The sequence below is a fragment of the Haplochromis burtoni genome, unplaced genomic scaffold (assembly GCF_018398535.1).
Source record: "Haplochromis burtoni strain Fernald_Lab_line unplaced genomic scaffold, NCSU_Asbu1 Contig_119, whole genome shotgun sequence".
In the NCBI taxonomy this organism is placed as follows: Eukaryota; Metazoa; Chordata; class Actinopteri; order Cichliformes; family Cichlidae; genus Haplochromis; species Haplochromis burtoni.
Window position 1 is genome coordinate 90,332 of NW_024582480.1, and position 24,656 is coordinate 114,987.

General features: G+C 39.0%; 1 protein-coding gene across 1 annotated transcript in view; it reads right to left on the reverse strand.

Moving 5' to 3' along the window:
- Nucleotides 1-383: 383 nt before the first annotated feature.
- LOC102300929 (neuroblast differentiation-associated protein AHNAK) overlaps nt 384-24,656 on the reverse strand; it is a 30,840-nt gene continuing 6,567 nt past the window's right edge. The window contains 13 exon segments of the mRNA XM_042223747.1: nt 384-4,334; nt 4,367-4,773; nt 4,776-7,384; nt 7,386-9,136; nt 9,169-9,575; nt 9,578-12,186; nt 12,188-14,563; nt 14,565-15,087; nt 16,115-20,690; nt 20,784-20,944; nt 21,953-22,106; nt 22,230-22,343; nt 23,131-23,241. Of these exon segments, the coding sequence (XP_042079681.1) occupies nt 1,317-4,334; nt 4,367-4,773; nt 4,776-7,384; nt 7,386-9,136; nt 9,169-9,575; nt 9,578-12,186; nt 12,188-14,563; nt 14,565-15,087; nt 16,115-20,690; nt 20,784-20,944; nt 21,953-22,106; nt 22,230-22,343; nt 23,131-23,241 (18,816 nt within the window). The 3' untranslated portion in view covers nt 384-1,316.

The window sequence follows — 24,656 nt, forward strand, 5'->3', positions numbered from 1 at the left end:
GTTGGCACGCTATGGTATAACTGTAAAGTACACTGATACGTTTTACATTTTCAAAGTTGGAGTGGAAGAAGCTTTTTTTTCTTGTTCTGTATATTTCATGATATTTAAATGAGGTTTGTGAAGGAATTTCAATTGCTGTAAAAAAGCCCATAACAAAGAAATCTGTAATTAAGCTAACACAGAAGTTTCACACTGTGCACAGGGACTTATTCACACAGTAAACTGTGAATTATCTGTATATAACATGAAGCATATTCGTGATGATATGTTACCATAGTTATGAACTTTGTCTCCATCTAGTGTGCAAACATATTGACTACAGATTGAAAACTGTGCTTTTTATTAATTTCACTATAGACACACAAACACACACACAAACATAGTTTTGGATATAATAGCATTTATTGTCTATAACATTGCAAACAAGTTAAGTTAAAGCCTATCAGAATACAAACACGAGCAGTTATCCAATAAAATTCCAAAGGTCATTAAAAGCTATTTATATAGCCGGTTCAATAGCCCCACTTTGTACAGAGATATGGAAAGAAAACAGAGTCCAGACAGATTTCTAGTGTGGCAAATTAGGTTCAAAGTAGCAAAGTATTAATAAAAAATATAGTTTTAGCAGTACATTTGCTCTGTTTGATCATACGCTTTTCATTTCAGCTTTGCATTGCTATTGTCTCTTTACATTTTAGCTACAGCGACAACAGTATCTTGGTGCAATACGTACATATTCTTTGTTCTATCTTAACTGCATTATGCTATTGTAGTTTGTATATACTGTAAGCGTTATAGTGAAATTACTGTAAACACAATTTGGAATGTCAGTAAAATAAATTGATTTTTGCATCAGTCTCAAACAGTCAGAAATTTTAGTTGACGGCACTGGTGATTATCATTTTGTAAAGTACACACACAAGTAAATTAGTCAATAGTGAAAAACTGCAAAATGAGTTTTAGAGATTTTGGTAAGCAAAAGTCAAACATTCTGCATCTTGAGCAAGGATATTTGCTAAGGCCTTGCTACAATTAGAAGTAAGGACACAGTTATACACATTGTTAGTATCTTCAACAGACTGTCAGCGTGAATTACAGGAATGCATATTTTTTTTGTAGGTCAGCATCATAGCACAGCACATCACCATCATGTTGTAATGCCTGAACACTGACAGATTGTTCTCTGTGATCGGTAAGTTAAACATGCTAACTTCCTTTCCCAGTTTCCAGCATGTTTTCATTCACTTGTCTCCTCTGACATTCAGGTCTAGGCAAAGAGAAATAGTATCTTTACACATGAATTATTTCCAGTTGCCTCACTTCTCAGCATCGTCAAAGAACCTCATTTTCTCAGAGTGCACAGAGTCTCTCAGTCGCTGTATAGATGACGCTGTCTCACCAGAGATGGGCTCAGAAGAGTCAAATACATGAGTAATTTGTTTGGTTATAACAATTGTCTCTCTGCTTTCACTTCTTTCAGTTGAGGTTTTCGTCACTAAGTGCCTCTCAAACACCGCTCTGTTGCCACTGTCTGAGCCTTCCACAGTCCATGATGTAGTTTCATTAGCTTCTGATTTTAAGGGAAGGCCTTCAGCTAATTCAGCTTCAATATCAGTTAGTAACTGGGCATGCTGTGCTTCTGGGGTTGCTTGTATATTTGTTGTAATGACGTGTAGTTTTCCCGATTCCAATCTGCACGTGTCTTCTGATGACGATGATATTCCAGAGGACAGAATAGTGATTTTCTCCGGTAAGTTAGGCTGAACTGAGATCAGTTCAGTCCTCGTGGCCGAAGTAAAGATGTTACTGTGTGTCTCTTCAAGCTCAGTAGCAACATTTGGATCAGAATATTTGACAGTTACCTTTGTTGGGGAAGATATGGATGGGCCAACATGCTCACTTGTGACTGCAGAACTTATATCAGCGAAGGCATCCGATGATTGGACAGAAAAGGTGGGGCTAATTTCCTCGTCCCCCGTTCCCCCTACTGGGCTCTTTTCATCCTTTTGTTCACATTTCTCAGGAGCACTGGGGGCTTCTGAAGGGGAAGACAGGCCAAACTTAGGAAATTTAAACCAACCTGTCCTCTCGGGACTCTTGGAAATATCTTGTATGGTACTTGCTCCTTTTTCCTTTGCTTCTAATTGCTTTCCAGCATGTTCGCCTATTTCTTGAACTTCTTTTGAGACTACAAGATTTTCTTCAACTTGGTCTGCTTTTGGAACATCAAATTCAACATCAATAGTCTTTAGGATCTCACCAAATGATGTCAGAATCATTTTTGGTGATTTACTTTCTCCTTTTGTTTCAACTTCCATTTCCAGTTGAGCTTCTTTATCTTCTATTTCAACAGGAAGCTGTTCCTCTTCAGGTTTAGACTTTGAGAAGCTAAGCCTGGGCATTTTAAAAGATGGTAGTTTGAATTTACTTGGTGATGGAAGACCCACAACATCAGTCTCAGTCTTGGGTGTTTCGGATTCTGATATTATACCTTTGGAATAATCCATTTTAATATTAACAATCGAATCTTTGTTGGTGACAGAAATATCCTCCTTAGGTTTAGATCCATGAATGTCAATTACTTTTCCTGTTTTGGGTGCTTCCATGGTAACGTCAAAGGAAGCACTGCTAAATTTTGGCATTTTCAGTGGTGAAATTTTTTCTTTTAAAGGGGATCCTTCAGCATCTTTTGATTTTGCTTTTGTCTCAGAAGACTTGATTCCCAAACTAGATGAAGATTGTTTGACTTCTTCTGAGATTTTGACCTCTGCTTTTATTTCTGGCCGTTTGCTGTCAACATTGTTTATTGATGATTTTAAATCCACTTCAGGTCCTTTTGGTTTTGTTTGTACAATGCCTAAATTTGGGAACTTAAATGGGCTTCCTTGCCCAGCTTCTTGCTCAGGAGCTTTAATTTCCATTTCAGGTTGTTTAACTTTTATTTCTCCCTCTGAAACAGAAACATCAGCTTGTGGAAGCTCATCACTTAACTCCGATTCTTTAATACTTGACTTTGAAAAAGAAAATCTCGGAAGTGAAAATTTAGGTTTTTTCAAGTTTGTTTCAGTTTCTTCAGCAGGTGGTTCTTCCATTGAAGGTCCTTTGATTTCAGCTTCTGCTAGACAGACTTCTGTTTTGCTTGATATAATCTCAGCTTTGGGTGTTTCAATTTTGACATCAATAGCTGGGGCCTTATCGGCTGTCCTTGAAAAGGAAAATTTTGGAAATGTCCAACTTGGTCGTTTTGACTTGACTTCGGCCTCAATTGTAGGTGTTTCCGGAAATGAAGTAGAACCCTCAGTTTCTTTCCCTTCAATATGGAGTAGTTTGATGTCAGCTGTTACCTCTGGTAAGGAAATATCAACATCTTTCTTTGATAAACTTAAATCTGTTTCAGGACTTTTAACTTTGGTCATTGAGATGGCCAGATTTGGCATTTTAAACTTGCTTCCAGATATCTCATCTCCTTTAGCTTTCACATCTACAGCTAAACCTTCAGAGTCAATGCCGGGTGCTGCATCAATTTTAATTCCTTTATTCACATCACTTACTTCCATACTGAACTCATTGTCAGGTTGTTTGACTATATCACCTTGCAGAAAAATAACATCAGTTTTTGGGAGACTGATATCGACTTCAGGGTCTTTTACACTTTGCTTGGAAAATGAAAATTTTGGCAATGAAAATCTTGGCTTTTTCAATTTAGCCTCAAGGTTTGTATTGGTTCCCCCCTCTATGATAATATGTGAGGATTCTTTAAGGTCGGTATCTGGAAGATGTACATCTGTTTTGACTTCTGGTAGTATGACATCAACTCCGGGAACATCAATGCTGATATCTTCCTCAGGGGCCTTACCAGCTTTGTCAGCTTTGGCTTTTGGAAGTGTAACATCTACATCTTTCTTCGATAAGCTTAAATCAATGTCAGGCCCTTTTGTTTGAGGGAAAGACAATCCAAGACTTGGCAGTTTGAACTTACTTCCTTTTACTTCATGTTCAGATCCACTGGTTTTCAAGGAGATTGAAGGTTCTTTTAATTCAGTGCTGGGTGCTGCAACGCCAACTTCAAAAACCTCTTCAGGAACCTCAATATCAGCACCATCTATTTTCATACCTTTGTCCATATCCGGTGCCTCTGCTGTTGAACTTGTGACACCCACTCCAAATTTTGGCAATTGGAATGTTGGCATCTTAAACTTTGATGGTGATCCTATCTTTCCCTTTGTTTCAATCTTTATCTCAGGAGCTTCAATTTCCACTTCAACAGAAGGTTTTTCAATTTCAACATCAGGGAGTTTGACTTCAGCTTTGGCTTCTGGAAGTGTAACATCAACATCTTTCTTTGATAAACTTAAATCGATGTCACTTTGGTTTGAGGGACAGACAATCCAAGACTTGGCAGTTTGAACTTACTTCCTTTGCCTTCATGTTCAGCTCCTGCAGTTTTCAGGGTGAGTGAAGGTTCTTTGAATTCAGTGCTGGGTGCTGCTATGTTAACTTCAAGAACCTCTTCAGGGATACTCATATCACCACCATCTACTTTAACATCTGTGTCCAAATCAGGTACTTTTGCTGTGGCACTTGGGATACCAATGCCAAATCTGGGTAATTTGAATGTAGGCATCTTAAATTTTGATGGTGATCCTTTTTTGTCTTTTGTCTCAACTTTGAACTCAGGAGCTTCAATTTCCACTTCAACAGAAGGTTTCTCTACTTCAACATCAGGGAGTTTGACTTCAGCTTTGGCTTCTGGAAGTGTAACATCTACGTCTTCGATAAGCTTAAATCAATGTCAGGCCCTTTGGTTTTTGGGACAGACAATCCAAGACTTGGCAGTTTGAACTTACTTCCTTTTCCTTCATGTTCAGATCCACTGGTTTTCAAGGAGATTGAAGGTTCTTTTAATTCAGTGCTGGGTGCTGCAATGTTAACTTCAAGAACCTCTTCAGGAATCTCAATATCAGCACCATCTATTTTTATGCCTTTGTCCATATCCGGTACCTCTGCTGTTGAACTTGTGACACCCACTCCAAATTTTGGCAATTGGAATGTTGGCATCTTAAACTTTGATGGTGATCCTTTCTTTCCCTTTGTTTCAATCTTTATCTCAGGAGCTTCAATTTCCACTTCAACACAAGGTTTTTCAACTTCAACATCAGGGAGTTTGACTTCAGCTTTGGCTTCTGGAAGTGTAACATCAACATCTTTCTTTGATAAACTTAAATCGATATCTGGTCCTTTGGCTTGAGGGACAGACAATCCAAGACTTGGCAGTTTGAACTTACTTCCTTTGCCTTCATGTTCAGCTCCTGCAGTTTTCAGGGTGAGTGAAGGTTCTTTGAATTCAGTGCTGGGTGCTGCTATGTTAACTTCAAGAACCTCTTCAGGGATACTCATATCACCACCATCTACTTTAACATCTGTGTCCAAATCAGGTACTTTTGCTGTGGCACTTGGGATACCAATGCCAAATTTGGGTAATTTGAATGTAGGCATCTTAAATTTTGATGGTGATCCTTTTTTGTCTTTTGTCTCAACTTTGAACTCAGGAGCTTCAATTTCAACAGAAGGTTTCTCTACTTCAACATCAGGGAGTTTGACTTCAGCTTTAGCTTCTGGAAGTGCAGCATCTACATCTTTCTTCGATAAGCTTAAATCAATGTCAGGCCCTTTGGTTTTTGGGACAGACAATCCAAGACTTGGCAGTTTGAACTTACTTCCTTTTCCTTCATGTTCAGATCCACTGGTTTTCAAGGAGATTGAAGGTTCTTTTAATTCAGTGCTGGGTACTGCAATGTTAACTTCAAGAACCTCTTCAGGAATCTCAATATCAGCACCATCTATTTTTATGCCTTTGTCCATATCCGGTACCTCTGCTGTTGCACTTGTGACACCCACTCCAAATTTTGGCAATTGGAATGTTGGCATCTTAAACTTTGATGGTGATCCTTTCTTTCCCTTTGTTTCAATCTTTATCTCAGGAGCTTCAATTTCCACTTCAACAGAAGGTTTTTCAACTTCAACATCAGGGAGTTTGACTTCAGCTTTGGCTTCTGGAAGTGTAACATCAACATCTTTCTTTGATAAACTTAAATTGATATCTGGTCCTTTGGCTTGAGGGACAGACAATCCAAGACTTGGCAGTTTGAACTTACTTCCTTTTCCTTCATGTTCAGCTCCTGTAGTTTTCAGGGTGAGTGAAGGTTCTTTGAATTCAGTGCTGGGTGCTGCTATGTTAACTTCAAGAACCTCTTCAGGGATACTAATATCACCACCATCTACTTTAACATCTGTGTCCAAATCAGGTACTTTTGCTGTGGCACTTGGGATACCAATGCCAAATCTGGGTAATTTGAATGTAGGCATCTTAAATTTTGATGGTGATCCTTTTTTGTCTTTTGTCTCAACTTTGAACTCAGGAGCTTCAATTTCCACTTCAACAGAAGGTTTCTCTACTTCAACATCAGGGAGTTTGACTTCAGCTTTGGCTTCTGGAAGTGTAACATCTACGTCTTTCTTCGATAAGCTTAAATCAATGTCAGGCCCTTTGGTTTTTGGGACAGACAATCCAAGACTTGGCAGTTTGAACTTACTTCCTTTTCCTTCATGTTCAGATCCACTGGTTTTCAAGGAGATTGAAGGTTCTTTTAATTCAGTGCTGGGTGCTGCAATGTTAACTTCAAGAACCTCTTCAGGAATCTCAATATCAGCACCATCTATTTTTATGCCTTTGTCCATATCCGGTACCTCTGCTGTTGAACTTGTGACACCCACTCCAAATTTTGGCAATTGGAATGTTGGCATCTTAAACTTTGATGGTGATCCTTTCTTTCCCTTTGTTTCAATCTTTATCTCAGGAGCTTCAATTTCCACTTCAACACAAGGTTTTTCAACTTCAACATCAGGGAGTTTGACTTCAGCTTTGGCTTCTGGAAGTGTAACATCAACATCTTTCTTTGATAAACTTAAATCGATATCTGGTCCTTTGGCTTGAGGGACAGACAATCCAAGACTTGGCAGTTTGAACTTACTTCCTTTGCCTTCATGTTCAGCTCCTGTAGTTTTCAGGGTGAGTGAAGGTTCTTTGAATTCAGTGCTGGGTGCTGCTATGTTAACTTCAAGAACCTCTTCAGGGATACTAATATCACCACCATCTACTTTAACATCTGTGTCCAAATCAGGTACTTTTGCTGTGGCACTTGGGATACCAATGCCAAATCTGGGTAATTTGAATGTAGGCATCTTAAATTTTGATGGTGATCCTTTTTTGTCTTTTGTCTCAACTTTGAACTCAGGAGCTTCAATTTCCACTTCAACAGAAGGTTTCTCTACTTCAACATCAGGGAGTTTGACTTCAGCTTTGGCTTCTGGAAGTGTAACATCCATCTTTCTTCGATAAGCTTAAATCAATGTCAGGCCCTTTGGTTTTTGGGACAGACAATCCAAGACTTGGCAGTTTGAACTTACTTCCTTTTCCTTCATGTTCAGATCCACTGGTTTTCAAGGAGATTGAAGGTTCTTTTAATTCAGTGCTGGGTGCTGCAATGTTAACTTCAAGAACCTCTTCAGGAATCTCAATATCAGCACCATCTATTTTTATGCCTTTGTCCATATCCGGTACCTCTGCTGTTGAACTTGTGACACCCACTCCAAATTTTGGCAATTGGAATGTTGGCATCTTAAACTTTGATGGTGATCCTTTCTTTCCCTTTGTTTCAATCTTTATCTCAGGAGCTTCAATTTCCACTTCAACAGAAGGTTTTTCAACTTCAACATCAGGGAGTTTGACTTCAGCTTTGGCTTCTGGAAGTGTAACATCAACATCTTTCTTTGATAAACTTAAATTGATATCTGGTCCTTTGGCTTGAGGGACAGACAATCCAAGACTTGGCAGTTTGAACTTACTTCCTTTTCCTTCATGTTCAGATCCACTGGTTTTCAAGGAGATTGAAGGTTCTTTTAATTCAGTGCTGGGTACTGCAATGTTAACTTCAAGAACCTCTTCAGGAATCTCAATATCAGCACCATCTATTTTTATGCCTTTGTCCATATCCGGTACCTCTGCTGTTGAACTTGTGACACCCACTCCAAATTTTGGCAATTGGAATGTTGGCATCTTAAACTTTGATGGTGATCCTTTCTTTCCCTTTGTTTCAATCTTTATCTCAGGAGCTTCAATTTCCACTTCAACAGAAGGTTTTTCAACTTCAACATCAGGGAGTTTGACTTCAGCTTTGGCTTCTGGAAGTGTAACATCAACATCTTTCTTTGATAAACTTAAATTGATATCTGGTCCTTTGGCTTGAGGGACAGACAATCCAAGACTTGGCAGTTTGAACTTACTTCCTTTTCCTTCATGTTCAGCTCCTGTAGTTTTCAGGGTGAGTGAAGGTTCTTTGAATTCAGTGCTGGGTGCTGCTATGTTAACTTCAAGAACCTCTTCAGGGATACTAATATCACCACCATCTACTTTAACATCTGTGTCCAAATCAGGTACTTTTGCTGTGGCACTTGGGATACCAATGCCAAATCTGGGTAATTTGAATGTAGGCATCTTAAATTTTAATGGTGATCCTTTTTTGTCTTTTGTCTCAACTTTGAACTCAGGAGCTTCAGTTTCCACTTCAACAGAAGGTTTCTCTACTTCAACATCAGGGAGTTTGATTTCAGCTTTAGCTTCTGGAAGTGTAACATCTACGTCTGTCTTCGATAAGCTTAAATCAATGTCAGGCCCTTTTGTTTGAGGGACAGACAATCCAAGACTTGGCAGTTTGAACTTACTTCCTTTACCTTCATGTTCATATCCACTGGTTTTCAAGGAGATTGAAGGTTCTTTTAATTCAGTGCTGGGTACTGCAATGTTAACTTCAAGAACTTCTTCAGGAATCTCAATATCAGCACCATCTATTTTCATACCGTTCCCCATATCCGGTACCTCTGCTGTTGAACTTGTGACACCCACTCCAAATTTTGGCAGTTGGAATGTTGGCATCTTAAACTTTGATGGTGATCCTTTCTTTCCCTTTGTTTCAATCTTTATCTCAGGAGCTTCAATTTCCACTTCAACAGAAGGTTTTTCAATTTCAACATCAGGGAGTTTGACTTCAGCTTTGGCTTCTGGAAGTGTAACATCAACATCTTTCTTTGATAAACTTAAATCGATGTCACTTTGGTTTGAGGGACAGACAATCCAAGACTTGGCAGTTTGAACTTACTTCCTTTGCCTTCATGTTCAGCTCCTGCAGTTTTCAGGGTGAGTGAAGGTTCTTTGAATTCAGTGCTGGGTGCTGCTATGTTAACTTCAAGAACCTCTTCAGGGATACTCATATCACCACCATCTACTTTAACATCTGTGTCCAAATCAGGTACTTTTGCTGTGGCACTTGGGATACCAATGCCAAATCTGGGTAATTTGAATGTAGGCATCTTAAATTTTGATGGTGATCCTTTTTTGTCTTTTGTCTCAACTTTGAACTCAGGAGCTTCAATTTCCACTTCAACAGAAGGTTTCTCTACTTCAACATCAGGGAGTTTGACTTCAGCTTTGGCTTCTGGAAGTGTAACATCTACGTCTTCGATAAGCTTAAATCAATGTCAGGCCCTTTGGTTTTTGGGACAGACAATCCAAGACTTGGCAGTTTGAACTTACTTCCTTTTCCTTCATGTTCAGATCCACTGGTTTTCAAGGAGATTGAAGGTTCTTTTAATTCAGTGCTGGGTGCTGCAATGTTAACTTCAAGAACCTCTTCAGGAATCTCAATATCAGCACCATCTATTTTTATGCCTTTGTCCATATCCGGTACCTCTGCTGTTGAACTTGTGACACCCACTCCAAATTTTGGCAATTGGAATGTTGGCATCTTAAACTTTGATGGTGATCCTTTCTTTCCCTTTGTTTCAATCTTTATCTCAGGAGCTTCAATTTCCACTTCAACACAAGGTTTTTCAACTTCAACATCAGGGAGTTTGACTTCAGCTTTGGCTTCTGGAAGTGTAACATCAACATCTTTCTTTGATAAACTTAAATCGATATCTGGTCCTTTGGCTTGAGGGACAGACAATCCAAGACTTGGCAGTTTGAACTTACTTCCTTTGCCTTCATGTTCAGCTCCTGCAGTTTTCAGGGTGAGTGAAGGTTCTTTGAATTCAGTGCTGGGTGCTGCTATGTTAACTTCAAGAACCTCTTCAGGGATACTCATATCACCACCATCTACTTTAACATCTGTGTCCAAATCAGGTACTTTTGCTGTGGCACTTGGGATACCAATGCCAAATTTGGGTAATTTGAATGTAGGCATCTTAAATTTTGATGGTGATCCTTTTTTGTCTTTTGTCTCAACTTTGAACTCAGGAGCTTCAATTTCAACAGAAGGTTTCTCTACTTCAACATCAGGGAGTTTGACTTCAGCTTTAGCTTCTGGAAGTGCAGCATCTACATCTTTCTTCGATAAGCTTAAATCAATGTCAGGCCCTTTGGTTTTTGGGACAGACAATCCAAGACTTGGCAGTTTGAACTTACTTCCTTTTCCTTCATGTTCAGATCCACTGGTTTTCAAGGAGATTGAAGGTTCTTTTAATTCAGTGCTGGGTACTGCAATGTTAACTTCAAGAACCTCTTCAGGAATCTCAATATCAGCACCATCTATTTTTATGCCTTTGTCCATATCCGGTACCTCTGCTGTTGCACTTGTGACACCCACTCCAAATTTTGGCAATTGGAATGTTGGCATCTTAAACTTTGATGGTGATCCTTTCTTTCCCTTTGTTTCAATCTTTATCTCAGGAGCTTCAATTTCCACTTCAACAGAAGGTTTTTCAACTTCAACATCAGGGAGTTTGACTTCAGCTTTGGCTTCTGGAAGTGTAACATCAACATCTTTCTTTGATAAACTTAAATTGATATCTGGTCCTTTGGCTTGAGGGACAGACAATCCAAGACTTGGCAGTTTGAACTTACTTCCTTTTCCTTCATGTTCAGCTCCTGTAGTTTTCAGGGTGAGTGAAGGTTCTTTGAATTCAGTGCTGGGTGCTGCTATGTTAACTTCAAGAACCTCTTCAGGGATACTAATATCACCACCATCTACTTTAACATCTGTGTCCAAATCAGGTACTTTTGCTGTGGCACTTGGGATACCAATGCCAAATCTGGGTAATTTGAATGTAGGCATCTTAAATTTTGATGGTGATCCTTTTTTGTCTTTTGTCTCAACTTTGAACTCAGGAGCTTCAATTTCCACTTCAACAGAAGGTTTCTCTACTTCAACATCAGGGAGTTTGACTTCAGCTTTGGCTTCTGGAAGTGTAACATCTACGTCTTTCTTCGATAAGCTTAAATCAATGTCAGGCCCTTTGGTTTTTGGGACAGACAATCCAAGACTTGGCAGTTTGAACTTACTTCCTTTTCCTTCATGTTCAGATCCACTGGTTTTCAAGGAGATTGAAGGTTCTTTTAATTCAGTGCTGGGTGCTGCAATGTTAACTTCAAGAACCTCTTCAGGAATCTCAATATCAGCACCATCTATTTTTATGCCTTTGTCCATATCCGGTACCTCTGCTGTTGAACTTGTGACACCCACTCCAAATTTTGGCAATTGGAATGTTGGCATCTTAAACTTTGATGGTGATCCTTTCTTTCCCTTTGTTTCAATCTTTATCTCAGGAGCTTCAATTTCCACTTCAACACAAGGTTTTTCAACTTCAACATCAGGGAGTTTGACTTCAGCTTTGGCTTCTGGAAGTGTAACATCAACATCTTTCTTTGATAAACTTAAATCGATATCTGGTCCTTTGGCTTGAGGGACAGACAATCCAAGACTTGGCAGTTTGAACTTACTTCCTTTGCCTTCATGTTCAGCTCCTGTAGTTTTCAGGGTGAGTGAAGGTTCTTTGAATTCAGTGCTGGGTGCTGCTATGTTAACTTCAAGAACCTCTTCAGGGATACTAATATCACCACCATCTACTTTAACATCTGTGTCCAAATCAGGTACTTTTGCTGTGGCACTTGGGATACCAATGCCAAATCTGGGTAATTTGAATGTAGGCATCTTAAATTTTGATGGTGATCCTTTTTTGTCTTTTGTCTCAACTTTGAACTCAGGAGCTTCAATTTCCACTTCAACAGAAGGTTTCTCTACTTCAACATCAGGGAGTTTGACTTCAGCTTTGGCTTCTGGAAGTGTAACATCCATCTTTCTTCGATAAGCTTAAATCAATGTCAGGCCCTTTGGTTTTTGGGACAGACAATCCAAGACTTGGCAGTTTGAACTTACTTCCTTTTCCTTCATGTTCAGATCCACTGGTTTTCAAGGAGATTGAAGGTTCTTTTAATTCAGTGCTGGGTGCTGCAATGTTAACTTCAAGAACCTCTTCAGGAATCTCAATATCAGCACCATCTATTTTTATGCCTTTGTCCATATCCGGTACCTCTGCTGTTGAACTTGTGACACCCACTCCAAATTTTGGCAATTGGAATGTTGGCATCTTAAACTTTGATGGTGATCCTTTCTTTCCCTTTGTTTCAATCTTTATCTCAGGAGCTTCAATTTCCACTTCAACAGAAGGTTTTTCAACTTCAACATCAGGGAGTTTGACTTCAGCTTTGGCTTCTGGAAGTGTAACATCAACATCTTTCTTTGATAAACTTAAATTGATATCTGGTCCTTTGGCTTGAGGGACAGACAATCCAAGACTTGGCAGTTTGAACTTACTTCCTTTTCCTTCATGTTCAGATCCACTGGTTTTCAAGGAGATTGAAGGTTCTTTTAATTCAGTGCTGGGTACTGCAATGTTAACTTCAAGAACCTCTTCAGGAATCTCAATATCAGCACCATCTATTTTTATGCCTTTGTCCATATCCGGTACCTCTGCTGTTGAACTTGTGACACCCACTCCAAATTTTGGCAATTGGAATGTTGGCATCTTAAACTTTGATGGTGATCCTTTCTTTCCCTTTGTTTCAATCTTTATCTCAGGAGCTTCAATTTCCACTTCAACAGAAGGTTTTTCAACTTCAACATCAGGGAGTTTGACTTCAGCTTTGGCTTCTGGAAGTGTAACATCAACATCTTTCTTTGATAAACTTAAATTGATATCTGGTCCTTTGGCTTGAGGGACAGACAATCCAAGACTTGGCAGTTTGAACTTACTTCCTTTTCCTTCATGTTCAGCTCCTGTAGTTTTCAGGGTGAGTGAAGGTTCTTTGAATTCAGTGCTGGGTGCTGCTATGTTAACTTCAAGAACCTCTTCAGGGATACTAATATCACCACCATCTACTTTAACATCTGTGTCCAAATCAGGTACTTTTGCTGTGGCACTTGGGATACCAATGCCAAATCTGGGTAATTTGAATGTAGGCATCTTAAATTTTGATGGTGATCCTTTTTTGTCTTTTGTCTCAACTTTGAACTCAGGAGCTTCAATTTCCACTTCAACAGAAGGTTTCTCTACTTCAACATCAGGGAGTTTGACTTCAGCTTTGGCTTCTGGAAGTGTAACATCTACGTCTTTCTTCGATAAGCTTAAATCAATGTCAGGCCCTTTGGTTTTTGGGACAGACAATCCAAGACTTGGCAGTTTGAACTTACTTCCTTTTCCTTCATGTTCAGATCCACTGGTTTTCAAGGAGATTGAAGGTTCTTTTAATTCAGTGCTGGGTACTGCAATGTTAACTTCAAGAACCTCTTCAGGAATCTCAATATCAGCACCATCTATTTTTATGCCTTTGTCCATATCCGGTACCTCTGCTGTTGAACTTGTGACACCCACTCCAAATTTTGGCAATTGGAATGTTGGCATCTTAAACTTTGATGGTGATCCTTTCTTTCCCTTTGTTTCAATCTTTATCTCAGGAGCTTCAATTTCCACTTCAACAGAAGGTTTTTCAACTTCAACATCAGGGAGTTTGACTTCAGCTTTGGCTTCTGGAAGTGTAACATCAACATCTTTCTTTGATAAACTTAAATTGATATCTGGTCCTTTGGCTTGAGGGACAGACAATCCAAGACTTGGCAGTTTGAACTTACTTCCTTTTCCTTCATGTTCAGCTCCTGTAGTTTTCAGGGTGAGTGAAGGTTCTTTGAATTCAGTGCTGGGTGCTGCTATGTTAACTTCAAGAACCTCTTTAGGTATACTAATATCAGCTCCTTCTACTTTAACATCTGTGTCCAAATCAGGTACTTTTGCTGTGGCACTTGGGATACCAATGCCAAATCTGGGTAATTTGAATGTAGGCATCTTAAATTTTGATGGTGATCCTTTTTTGTCTTTTGTCTCAACTTTGAACTCAGGAGCTTCAATTTCCACTTCAACAGAAGGTTTCTCTACTTCAACATCAGGGAGTTTGACTTCAGCTTTGGCTTCTGGAAGTGTAACATCTACATCTTTCTTCGATAAGCTTAAATCAATGTCAGGCCCTTTTGTTTGAGGGACAGACAATCCAAGACTTGGCAGTTTGAACTTACTTCCTTTTCCTTCATGTTCAGCTCCTGTAGTTTTCAGGGTGAGTGAAGGTTCTTTGAATTCAGTGCTGGGTGCTGCTATGTTAACTTCAAGAACCTCTTCAGGAATACTCAATATCAGCACCATCTATTTTTATGCCTTTGTCCATATCCGGTACCTCTGCTGTTGCACTTGTGACACCCACTCCAAATTTTGGCAATTGGAATGTTGGCATCTTAAACTTTGATGGTGATCCTTTCTTTCCCTTTGTTTCAATCTTTATCTCAGGAGCTTCAATTTCCACTTCAACAGAAGGTTTTTCAACTTCAACATCAGGGAGTTTGACTTCAGCTTTGGCTTCTGGAAGTGTAACATCAACATCTTTCTTTGATAAACTTAAATTGATATCTGGTCCTTTGGCTTGAGGGACAGACAATCCAAGACTTGGCAGTTTGAACTTACTTCCTTTTCCTTCATGTTCAGCTCCTGTAGTTTTCAGGGTGAGTGAAGGTTCTTTGAATTCAGTGCTGGGTGCTGCTATGTTAACTTCAAGAACCTCTTCAGGGATACTAATATCAGCCACCTCTATTTGATACTTTCTCCATAATCCAGGTACTCTTGCTGTTGCACTTGTGATACCAATGCCAAATTCTGGGTAATTGTGAATGGTAGGCATCTTACAATTTTGATGGTGATCCTTTCTTTGTCTTTTGTCTCAACTTTGAACTCAGGAGCTTCAATTTCATTCAACAGAAGGTTTCTCTACTTCAACATCAGGAGCTTGACTTCAGCTTTAGCTTCTGGAAGTGTAACTCTACGTCTTTCTTCCGATAAGCTTAAATCAATGTCAGGCCTTTGGTTTTTGGGACAGACAATCCAAGACTTGGCAGTTTGAACTTACTTCCTTTTCCTTCATGTTCAGATCCACTGGTTTTCAAGGAGATTGAAGGCTCTTTAATTCAGTGCTGGGTCTGCAATGTTAACTTCAAGAACCTCTTCGGAACTCATATCACACCATCTATTTTTATCCTTTGTCCATATCCGGTACTTTTGCTGTTGCACTTGTGACACCACATCCAATTTTGGTAAGTGGAATGTTGGCATCTTAACTTTGATGGTGACCTTTCTTTCTTTGTTTCAATCTTTATCTCAAGCTAATTTCCATTCAACAGAATTTTTTCAACTTCAACATCAGGGAGTTTGACTTCACTTGCTTCTGGAAGGTAATATCTATGCATTTTCTTTGATAGAATTTAAATCGATAGTCCTGTCCTTTGTGCTTGAGGGACAGAAATCCAAGACTTGGCAAGTTTGAACTTACTTCTTTCTCTTTGCTCCAGTTCGGTGATAGGTTCTTTTAATTCAGTGCTGGGTGCTGCTATGTTGACTTCAAGAACCTTTCAGGGATACTAATATCACACATCTATTTGATACTCTGTGTCCAAATCAGGTACTTTCTGTGTGGCACTTGGGATACCAACTGCCAAATTTCTGGGTATTTGAATGTAGGCATCTTAAATTTTGAATGGTATCTCATTTTGTCTTTGTCAACTTTGATCTCAAGTTCAGGATTCCCTTACGGGTTTCCATTTGCACATCAGAGGGTTTGACGTTCAGTCATTTTGGCTTCTTGAAGTGTTACATCTACATCTCTTCTTATGATAACTTAAATCATGACTATCTGGTCCTTTGGCTTGAGGGACAGACAATCCAAGACTTGGCAGTTTGAACTTACTTCCTTTGCCTTCATGTTCAGCTCCTGTAGTTTTCAGGGTGAGTGAAGGTTCTTTGAATTCAGTGCTGGGTGCTGCTATGTTAACTTCAAGAACCTCTTCAGGGATACTAATATCACCACCATCTATTTTTATGCCTTTGTCCATATCCGGTACCTCTGCTGTTGCACTTGTGTCACGGGCACCAAATTTGGGTAATTTGAATGTTGGCATCTTAAACTTTGATGTTGATCCTTTTTTGTCTTTTGTCTCAACTTTGAACTCAGGAGCTTCAGTTTCCACTTCCATATCAGCGAGTGTGACTTTAGCTTTAGCTTCTGGAAGTGTAACATCTACATCTTTCTTTGATAAGCCTAAATCAGTGTCAGGCCCTTTTCTTTTTGGGACAGACAATCCAAGACTTGGCAGCTTGAACTTACTTCCTTTTCCATCATATTCAGATTCACTGGTTTCCAAGGAAATTGGAAGTTCTTTCAATTCAGTGCTGAGTGCTGCAATGTTAACTTCAAGAACCTCTTCAGGAATCTCAATATCAGCACCTTCTATTTTGATACCTTTCTCCATATCCGGTACCTCTGCTGTTGCACTTGTGATACCAATGCCAAATTTGGGTAATTGGAATGGAGGCATCTTACACTTTGATGGTGATCCTTTCTTGTCTTTTGTCTCAACTTTGAACTCAGGAGCTTCAATTTCAGTTTCAACAGAAGGTTTCTCTACTTCAACATCATGGAGCTTGACTTCAGCTGTAGCTTCTGGAAGTGTAATATGTACGTCTTGCTTTGATGAGCTTAAATCAATGTCAGGCGCTTTGTCTTGATGGACAGACAATCCAAGACTTGGCAATTTGAACTTACTTCCTTTTCCTTCATGTTCAGATCCACTGGTTTTCAAGGAGATTGAAGGCTCTTTCAATTCAGTGCTGGGTGCTGCTATGTTAACTTCAAGAACCTCTTCGGGGATACTCATATCACCACCATCTATTTTGATACATTTGTCCATATCCGGTACTTTTGCTGTTGCACTTGTGATACCAATGCCAAGTTTTGGTAAGTGGAATGTTGGCATCTTAACCTTTGATAGTGATTCTTTTTTTTCCTTAGTCTCAATTTTCATTTCAACAGAATTTTTTTCAACTTCAACATCAGGGAGTTTGACTTCAGCTTCTGGAAGAGTAATATCTATGCTTTTCTTTGAAGAATTTAAATCAAAGTCCTGTCCTTTTGTTTGAGGGACAGAAAATCCAAGACTTGGCAATTTGAACTTACTTCCTTTGCCTTCATGTTCTTTTAATTCAATGCTGGGTGCTGCTATGTTCACTTCAAGAACCTGTTCAGGGATACTAATATCAGCATCTTCTATTTTGATACCTGTGTCCAAATCAGGTATTTCTGTTGTGGCACTTGGGATACCAACTCCAAATTTTGGTAGTTTGAATGTGGGCATCTTAAATTTTGAAAGTGAGTTCTCATTGTCCTTTGTCAGATCTTCAATATCAGGATCTTCGGTTTCCATTTGAGCAGAGGGTTTTTTACGTTCAGCATCAGTTTTGGCTTCTTCAAGTGTTTCATCTACATCTCTCTTCAATAAGTTAAAATCAACTTCTGGTCCTTTTACTTTTGGCATTGTTATTCCAAATTTTGGCAATTTGAACTTGCTTTCATGTACTTCGGTTTCATCTCCAGTCTTTTCCTGGGGAAAGAAAGCTTCTGCACTCCCAAGACTTACATCGATTTTAGTTTTAATTCCAGTCTGTGGTTTGACATCAACTGTTTTCACATCAATAGATGATCCCACAATATCAGTATTTGGTGTTGGAATGTTAACATTGACACCTTCAGTTGATTTCAGCTGTGTTTCACAAATTTCAATGTCTTTTAATTTATCATGTACTTCATGACTGGTGTTGGCCACAGGAGATCCAAATTTAGGTAGCTTGAACGTTGGCATCTTAAATTTTGATGGTGATTCGTCTACATACTTTTCTACAACTTTCATTTCAGGAGCTTTAATTTCGGCATCAGAGGGTTTCACCTTCCGTTTTGTTTCTGACAGTTTCATATCTTCATTTTTCTCTGATGCACTGAAGTCAAATTCAGACCCTTTTATTTTCGGCATTGCAATTCCTAACTTTGGCATCTTGAACTTGCCTCCTTGCCTATCAAAATCACCTTCTGCCCGAGGATGTTTTATTTCCTGGTCATATTTTTCTGCCTCCATTATTCGTTCTGCAATACAAACATCTACACTTCCAAGTGTAACGTCGGTCTCAGGCGGTGGTGTCACAGCTACACCTTTCTTTGATAGACTTGAATCCGTTTTTATTCCTTTCGCCCTTGGCATGGAGATACCAACATTTGGCACTTTAAACTTGCTACCCTTTCCCTCTCTTTCAAGAGTTTTTGTCTCAGCTTCATCAGTGTTTATAGGCTTATCTCCATCGGGCACATTTACACTGATGTATGTAGTAATAGCTCCAAATTGAGGCAATTTAACTGCATGCTCTTCAGTTTCTGCACTTTTTGCCAGGGAAATATCCACGTTTGTTTTTGACTCAAGATTTACATCAAAACCTGTAAGCCTAATGCCATTGTCCTTTTTGGCTGGTGAACCATCTACTGAGTCAATGTATTCAATGCTATCGAGTTCAGGAATCACAACCTCACATACAACTCCTTCACTCTGCCCCTTTTCTTTTTTAATTTCATTTTTTGATGTCGTTACTTCTCGGAGGAATTCAGCTTTTTCTCCTTTTGTTGTGTCCCCTTTTTGCTGAAAGATATTTTGTTTTGGCAAGACAATTCCAATATTAGGGATTCTTATGTCTGGCTTTGCTATCCCAAAGCTAGGCACTGTCATCTTTGCCTTCTTTGATTTCTTATCTGATTCATATTCAGAGTTGATACCCTCTGTTCCTCGTGTTTCATCAGCCACATGTGCCTGAAGACTAGATACTTTCTCTAAACTTTCCTTTCCCGGTATTATAATATCTTCTCTTTTATAGGTCCCAGTTTTAATCTCTTTGCTGCTTTGTTTTTTCTTAGTTTCATGTTCCTTATCAGTTTTTACTGTTGTTTCAGTTAAAAGATCCTCTGAGGTTAATTGCCCGGTTGTGATCTGTGACAGCTTAACTGTAGTCTTGGAAATTTCTAGAGAAGAAGTTGTGTCAAACTTTGTAAGACTTGCTCCATGCTTTGTTTTGGTGTCTACCACTTTTGTAGGCGTTTTCACTGATATTCTTTGAGCATTTGCATCTATCACAGTAATTTCTTCTGGAATAGGCATGCCAGATGTATCAACTTTAGGCAGCTTATATCCAGGCAATTTAGAAACTGCCTCTTTCACACTGTCAACATCAATTGACAGTTGCACAGTTTCCGCTTGAAATTCTCCATTCTGTCTTGTATAATTTACCTTAGGTTCTTTAATTCTTTTTGCTCTCGTCTTCACAGACTTATCCTCCATACCTGGTATCTCAATCTCTTCCCGTTTGGGAAGTTGGGTTCTGAAATCACTGCTTTTTGCCAGTCTCTTATAAGGATCATCTGTGATTTCCTCAGCACCAACGTCACCCAAACTGAGTTTCGTCAGTTTGACAGTTTCCCCTGTTCTTCTGTCTTCGTGTTTTTCTTGGATTTCGTTGCCTTTCTGCCTTTTTGCTTCACTTTTCTGTGGATATTTTTGTGAAACTGCAACATCAGATAAATCATGTTCCACCTTAGCATAAAGAGCAGGATCTTCTGTGTGTGACTCAAAGTTTGGGATTAAGTCAGATTTTTCATTTTCAGGATGATCAGCTAAGTCAAAACTTGCCCCTAGTGTTTTTAGCCTTTTTGGTGATGATTTTGCTTTTGCTTCTTTCTTGTGTGATTTATCCTTCCCCAGAATTTTCATTTTTAATTCAGACCTTTCTTTCTTCTTTTTTTTCCCCTCAGGGGACTTGATATGAGAGGGGCTTTCTTGATCTGCTAGAGCCACAGTTAAATCTGCTGTTTTCAAAGTGCTATCTATACTGATAAGTTCCACCTTATGTTGAATAGCTTGAGCTTCACGAACCATTAGATTGGTTTCTTCAAGTTGCACATCTTTCATTACTTTCAGATCTTTTTTCACATAGGCTTCAGGCATTTCTCCTGAGGGGCTTTCAAGGCACTCAGGTGAAAGCATATCAGATTCTTGTGTGTGGTGAGTGTCACCACTGATCTGTCCAGTTTGCACATCTGTGTCCTGCTCCTCAGATGAACTTATCCGGCCTCTCTTTGTCAGACCAGGTAGTTTTATTTTATGCTTTTTCTTGTATTTGAGAGCATCCTGAGTTTTTATTGGTGACTCTGTGTCGCTTGTTGTTGGGCTGAGTTCAAGCTTTCTTTGTTCCTCAGCCTCTGAGGAACTGTGAGACCTTGTAAAACGTGATTTTCGCCCTTTTCCAAAGGATGAAAACTTGGGCCACGAAATGCGAGCTTCTCCGCGTCTTTTAGTTTTTCCTTGTTCTCTCATCTGTGGAGTGTGGAGGTCTTCTTCCTGTTAAGAAGCATAAAAATTAAAGGTAAGTCGTTACTAACAAATAAAAATAACTAACAAAGAGTTTGAGCAGACAACTTTGAGAATAGTTACAGGTATAACGTCAGATTCGATGGCTGGTTCGGTCTCTGTGATCTCTGGCTTGCGCTTCAAGCAAAGCTTCAGTTTATATGCCTGAGCATGCTCCAGAATCTGAATGGCATCCTCATATGACATGTTGTCAAAATACACAGTGGCACTCAAAATCTGATCACCTGTGTAGACAAGACAAAATATTTCAAAAGGACTTTGATGAGCAGACTTTTAAGTCCCATTTTTAGTTGATAAAAATTGAAGTGTTCAATAAAAAAATCAAATAAAGAATAACATTAACATTTGCTTGTGTTCAACGTACAGTGCTAAAAAAATTATAGTAACACTTTGAAAACACATAAGATCTCAATGGGAGGAAAAAAATCATGCTGGATATCGACGCTGATAAGAACTGGGTAATGTGTTAGGAATGAATGGCCTCATCATTTGATTGAAATAAAAATTATCAACTTACAGGGGGCTGAATTCAAAAAGCAGACTAGTCCATTTTGCCAAAATTTCATTGCAGCAGCTCAAAATGACAGCCAGTTGTAGTTGGGTGTCATTTTGTGCTTGAATTCATGCATGACAAATTCAGGCAATGCTTCCAGTGAGACAACAGATGGTGTCCTGGGGGATCTCCTTCCAAATCTGGACCAAGGCATTGCCAGGTTCCTACAACGGGGTATCATTGTATGGACCGAAACATAACATCCCAGAGGTGTTCTGTTGAATTTAGGTCAGATGAGTGTAGGAACCAGTCAATGGTATCAATTCATTCATCCTCCAGGTACCATTGCCTACAAGGAGGAACCCAGGATCTCGGTTGCCTCAACCTGTAAAACATTCCTGTTTTGTCGCACCATTGCCCTTCTAGTGTACCTGTTGTTGATTTCATTAGCACCAAAGCAGCTGAAACTGATTAGCAAGCCCCTCTGCTATATATCTGACCACGTCAGTATCCCAGCAGTTTGACTGACTTGATGTTTTACTCTTATTAAAAGTGTTCCTTTAATTTTTTGAGCAGTGTAATTGTCAATTGAATATTGCAAATTAAAAATTCTACAATAGCATAACATAAAATCAAGTAGAATACAGAATGTAATAATACATAGTAATGTAATGTAATAATATGGAGACTTTAAACCTATAATAATTTTAATGAGACAAATTTTTAGCCGCAGGTTTACCTTCTTTCAGCTTTAGATTTTTGGAGGCTGGTGACTCTGGCACTACTTCCTTAATGAAAATCCCTTCTTTTCCCCCTCCACCATAAATGAGACCCTCTGCACATCCATCTTTGGCTGTTTTCACTATCACCTCAGATTCAGGGCTCTCAGCTTCCTGCCAGTGCAAAAAAGGACAGTCATTTTACCTTTAGCACTGATTTTTTTTTTTTTCTGCAGCTGCATAGCTTGAAAGGATTTACAAATGCAGTACACAGAGGAAAAGCTAGAAATGTCTCACCTTGAGTTTACTCATCTTTGGAGTAGAGCGCTTTTCGAACATGGACCCAAGCCCAGACTTTTTAGTTTTCTTTCCAGTCCCACCTTTGTGGCGTGGGTCATGCTCTGCTTCACACTAAAAGGAGTTTAAGAGGAGCAAAGGGGTTTAAAAAGTAATCTTATAATACTCAGATCAGGAGGGTACATTCATTTATACAGGGGAGTAGCCAAGTTATTGCAATATTATACAATGCAGAGCTCATCTTGGACCACACATTAGCACACAAATCTGTAAAGAGAAATAAGTAATAGAAAGTAAGTAATAGAACAACTAATAAAAACACAATGTTATCTTTCACAGTTTCTACATTTTCATGTGGATGCTGTCCAGAAACGGTCTTCTTCAGTTTCACCTTTTGTTTTGTCATTTCAGGACATGCAGCCGTGTGAGTATAACTGAGTCGAATACACAAACTTCTTTCTTTCAGTCACAAGTTTGTTTTTCTAACTTCATTTATTTTTTGGCCTGAAAAATAGACCGTTGACTTACATGCAGACTATTCAATAACTGTGAGTTTACATGCAGTGAAGTAGCAGCGTTATAATTTCCCAGCTGAGGTGAAGAATTAAAAGAAAGCGAGTTATTTCTGCCAGAGAAGCCTGATTTTTTTGGACATGGTTGTATTGTAAACAATGCTCTGTTCTATTGTCTTAACTGGATTTTCAAGACTAAACAAGCTAAAAGCTTGGGGGGGGCGGCGCCTCCCTGAGCCTGGTTCTGCTGGAGGTTTCTTCCTGTTAAAAGGGAGTTTTTCCTCTTGGTTCATGCCAAGTGCTTACTCATAGGGGATCGAGTGATGTTGTAGGACCTTAAAACATGAAGCGCACACGTAACTTAAAATATGTGTGGTGTTTCTCTGTACCTCTTTATCACTGTCGCTGTATTTTTCAGTCTCAGGATACTCCTCAACTGGAGATGACCCTTGTGGGCGTGGTCTCTCATTCTCTGCGAACTGAGATGGCTCATCACACATCTGCATGGACATAAGGTCAGTAAACATGAAAACAAACCTGTTTTCATCATCACCCCTAAGAAATTTCATATTATTTCATTTGGATATTATCAAGCCTAGAAAGCATCTATTTTCTTGAGCTGCATATAAAATGTTTTCTTATTAAAAGTCATGCAGCTGCACCTGCAGCATAAACAACAAAAAAAAAAAGATATGGAGGAAAATTGGATCCCAGATAGTGCGATAGCACCTTGTTTAGCCAAAAGCATCACTGACTGGGTGTTTAGCTATTTGGCATTTAAAAACTGTCACATTATTGGTGTGTTTCCTGAGATGGCAGCGTTGGCTAGTCTGTCAGGCCAACACTTTGAGCAAAATACTGTGTGCATGTGTACTTTGTGTGTGTGTGTGTGTGTGTGTGTGTGTGTGTGTGTGTGTGTGTGTGTGTGTTGTGTGTGTGTGTGTGTGTGTGTTTGTGTGTGTGTGTGTGTGAGAATGAAGTGTAGATTCTCATTTTCATCATCCATCATCCAAACCAGAATTAACCAAAAGTTGTTGTTTTTCAGCTGCTAGCCCATGATCGGTGACAGCCTTGTTTATATTAGACTGATGTGATCATTTTTCAGTGCAGCACAAATATTAGTCAGCCAATCTGTATAAATACTATACACTGATTTGTACAAATTTCTTCTCTGATAAAAAGTATTAGTTGAAATGGGTTGTTGTTATTTGCCTATCTGTGCATAGTCTCCATTAGCACTAAGTCTTGTCTCTATTTGCTTTGCTGTAAAGTTAAAATAACTGTTGTTCAGTATTTATTAGCTCAGACTCCAACATCAACATCATAATCTATCAATCAAACATGGTGGATCCAGTTTTAAGGCACAGGAATATGTGACCGCCTTCAAACAGAAACTGAACTGTTGATCACTTTGGTGATCTAGACGCATTACTTCATACAGTCTGTTGTCACTGTATAATACAAAATCCTAAAAACATATGACAACGTTGAGAACGTACAGTAGATTTCCTTCTATGGAATGAAACATTTCAGCTGTTTGTTGGTGAAAATGTGCTAAATATGGAAAAGGGGGATTAAAATGAAAAGAAAAATATAAAAACAGGACAAAAACAGTAAGGACATAATACACACATCTGTAAATGTAAAATTGTATAGTCTGAAGTATATGAACTATTGATTTAACAGCTTTAATGTTATTATTCCACAGTGTTGATGACCCAGTAGGACCACCTACTCCCTTGTCACTCATTCACAGTGACACATTTACTTACACAATATAATGCCCTCATGTTATGTTATGTTATGTTATGTTATGTTATGTTATGTTATGTTATGTTATGTTATGTTATGTTATGTTATGTTATGTTATGTTATGTTATGTTCATCCTCCAGGTACCATTGCCTACAAGGAGGA